Here is a 3518-nt window from a genome sequence, read left to right on the forward strand (position 1 = left end):
TGTTTCAGATCTGTCATAGTCATGCATTGTTTTGATGAGTTTTGAATATTGGATTCAGTCGAGTGTGACAAAACATACCCAACATACAGTAATTAATTTTCAGTATGAAGAAACACTGTTCCAATGACTTCTTTATAATGAATGTTTTTCACATCACAGTGGTTTATATGGGCCTATTTCGCATCTATTTTGTTCCATGAAATGAATTTATGCTTTTAGTGCAGCCTAACAAGAGAAATTGTGTTACCATAAAATTGATTCATTGGAAAATTAGACTACCTATAAGTAAGTGAATAATGCACAAAAAACGCGTGAACGTTCTAAACCGATTGGCAGGCTTCGACCATCTATGCTGTATATGAGTGACTGTTGGCTAAATAGTAGGGGAAGGCTCTGGCTTTGCGCGGGGTGGTTGAAATGTGACGCGGATATAACACTCGGCCACCTTAAACTAAGATACACAGGACAAGAGGAACCATAGGCTGTGCCTAACCGACCCCGTGTACGAAGCGCACCTTTCCCGCGGTGAAGAACATCTGAAACCAAAGAGCGAACATTAGTACAACGCCATGAAAATCTACAGCCGCATAATTTGTTTAAATCAAAGATCTATCTTTAGTTTTAACTTGAACCTAGACTTGGACGATTTTTTTCTATAACATTCCACAAATTCAGCAATGGGTTACTCTGGCAATACTTCTGTGGCTACCAATGGAAGCGATCCTTTTGGCAGAAACGAAGAGGTTGCCAAAATTGAAATAACAGTTCTTAGCATCACTTTTCTTATCGCCGTTATTGGCAATATCAGTGTTTTGGTGGCAATATACAATACCAAGAAAAAGACCTCTCGCATGCATCTCTTCATCAAACACCTCAGCCTGGCTGATTTAATGGTAGCTTTTTTCCAGGTTTTACCGCAGTTGTGCTGGAAGATTACATTTCGTTTCTACGGACCAGATTTTCTTTGTAGGATAGTTAAGCACTTACAAGTGTTGGGAATGTTCGCGTCCACTTATATGATGGTTATGATGACTCTAGACCGTTACATTTCTATCTGCCATCCGTTAAAGACTTTTCAGCAGCCTACACGGAGGTCCTACATTATGATTGGAAGCACCTGGATCAGCAGTCTTTTTCTAAGCACGCCTCAGTACTTCATCTTCTCCCTCAGTGAGATCAAGAACGGGTCCGACGTCTACGACTGTTGGGGACACTTCATTGAGCCGTGGGGACTCAAGGCATACGTCACATGGATTACCATCGGAATTTTTCTGATTCCAGTTTTCATTTTAATGATATGTTATGGGTTCATTTGCCACAGCATCTGCAAGAATATTAAATATAAAACTAGGAAGAGTGTGACGGAGAATGTGTGTAAGAATGGGCTCATTGGAAATTACTCGGTCAGTAATGTCTCAACGATATCCAGAGCCAAGTTAAGAACTGTAAAAATGACTTTTGTGATTGTGCTGGCATACATCATATGCTGGGCACCATTTTTTATTGTGCAGATGTGGTCAGTTTGGGATGTGAACTTCCATTGGGATGGTATGTACATTTCCAAGATAAATAATACAATGTTTGTTATGAAGTCTTGTCTTGTCGTTTCGGGACACGCTAATTTTGCCCTATCTAATTATTCAGTGATTGATACCTTAGTAAATCTGTCGCATAGAGAGGACAGTTACTGGGGATTTCATAATGCGTAACACATCAAAGAAATGTATAATGGTCTGTCCTTCAAGGGTGTTTATATAGGTATTGTAAGTGTTAACTTGCATGCCCTAATTTTCATAATATGTTTATTTTTTAAAGGCGTCAACATGTTTTTGTACATCATTTAAATGTTCTTTATGCCACCTTCCACCTTTACCCCAATCCCAGATTCAGAGAACACCACAGTCACTCTCTCGGCGCTGCTTGCGAGTTTGAACAGCTGCTGTAATCCCTGGATATACATGGTATTCAGTGGTCACCTCCTCCAAGACGTCGCGCGTTGCTTTCCGCGCCGCCACAAAATACGACAAAAGTTCAAAGCAGAACACTCGGACAGCAGTTTACGAAGAACCACGATACTTAGTAAAATCCCTACCCGGAGCCACTGTAGTTCGGGCAAATGGAAATACATTGATAATTCTCCTAAATCGATGCTTCATTTGTCCAATTTGCTTGAAACGTAAATCTTTTTATTGTTACTTGGCTGAGAATAATTTAACGGTGTCACACAATGAGGACACGTCTTGTATATAACTGGATGATATTTACGTTAAAGAGTAAAATCTAAAGTTAGTTGCGATAGTTGCGATCACCAAGTACAAGGTATTTCCGGTAATTAAAAAAGGCGACTTAAGCGCAAACACGGTTTATTCAAGTTAAGTTAAGCCCTTTCACTTTCATTCCAGTATAGCCAGGGACGACAAATCCAAGGTTATGAATGTCATCATTTGTAAATTGCATAATTGTGTCAGTTAATTTTGAATAGAATTCGCACAAAACACTGCAAGGAAATAACTAGTGGTATGAAATGTAAACAAATGAACACGGTATAATACTACTGTGTGTGAGTTGCTACTCTTTTGTCCTCTGATAACTGCTCGTTGTTTGTAAGGTTACATTTCCTCATCGAGTGTCAGTTGAACTTGGAGCAGCTCTCTCCTTTTCACTCTCCCTCACACAACATGCTCTTTCATTCCTCATCTCACCTAACTGGGTTTTTAATTCATTTTTAATATTTGCCATTTTAATTTCACACATTTGTTACTTTAAATTACTCGGTCAGCTGAAGTAATGTCAGCTACTGTTAGTAAAAACAATAATTGTTTAAATTTGTACTTCATTCAACTCAAATAAACCAAGTAAATCAAAAGTGTTACTTTGAGACACATTGCAATTTCAGTATGTATTCTATCTTAAATACTCTGAGCATTATAATTGTAGTATAATCAAATTATATATTTGCTCAAGACGTTATATGATTTTATGGGTTTACAGTAGGTTTCAGTAGGTTTATGGTCAGGATTTACAGCCCATGTATACAAGCTGTTGTTGATGTACATATTGAGTCTAGAAATAAATAGCCCATACAGTTGCAGCAAATGAATGGTATTTTTCTGTACTTCAGATGTTCTATATTTGTATAAAAATGTGGTTACCAAAATGTGTTGTATCCTATTTTAGAGGCATTACATTGAACAATATAATGCTACTTAAAGTGTTGTTGCTACAGTGTATGCTGCCAATGTATGATTATTGCACCACTTGTCAATATTGATATGTCCAAGTGTGAAATTCAATAAACTACATTTTTTCATGAAATCTGCTTTTTGAATCTTTTTGTCAGAATTGTGAAGCTAAGTAATGCAGTATAGAAGGTTTTTTGTTTAATAAAAATTTATTTCAGATACATATCATAAACCAAATTCTTTATTTTGTCGTTCATGAATTCCCAATTTGCTGGCTTTGAAGTTATAAATTCAAACAAAATAAAGCTACAGACTCAAGAATTAGTTGAAGAGAAT

General features: G+C 37.1%; 1 protein-coding gene across 1 annotated transcript; it reads left to right on the plus strand.

The window, feature by feature from the left end:
* Positions 1-347: 347 nt before the first annotated feature.
* avpr1aa (arginine vasopressin receptor 1Aa) lies at positions 348-3315 on the plus strand. The gene is made up of 2 exons (XM_027020105.3): positions 348-1548; positions 1885-3315. Exons 1-2 carry the CDS (start codon positions 678-680, stop codon positions 2178-2180), a joined length of 1167 nt encoding a protein of 388 aa, XP_026875906.2. The 5' UTR covers positions 348-677; the 3' UTR covers positions 2181-3315.
* The last annotated feature ends 203 nt before the right edge of the window (positions 3316-3518 follow it).

The sequence above is a fragment of the Electrophorus electricus genome, chromosome 4 (assembly GCF_041902795.1).
Source record: "Electrophorus electricus isolate QZ-2024a chromosome 4, ASM4190279v1, whole genome shotgun sequence".
Classification (NCBI taxonomy): Eukaryota; Metazoa; Chordata; class Actinopteri; order Gymnotiformes; family Gymnotidae; genus Electrophorus; species Electrophorus electricus.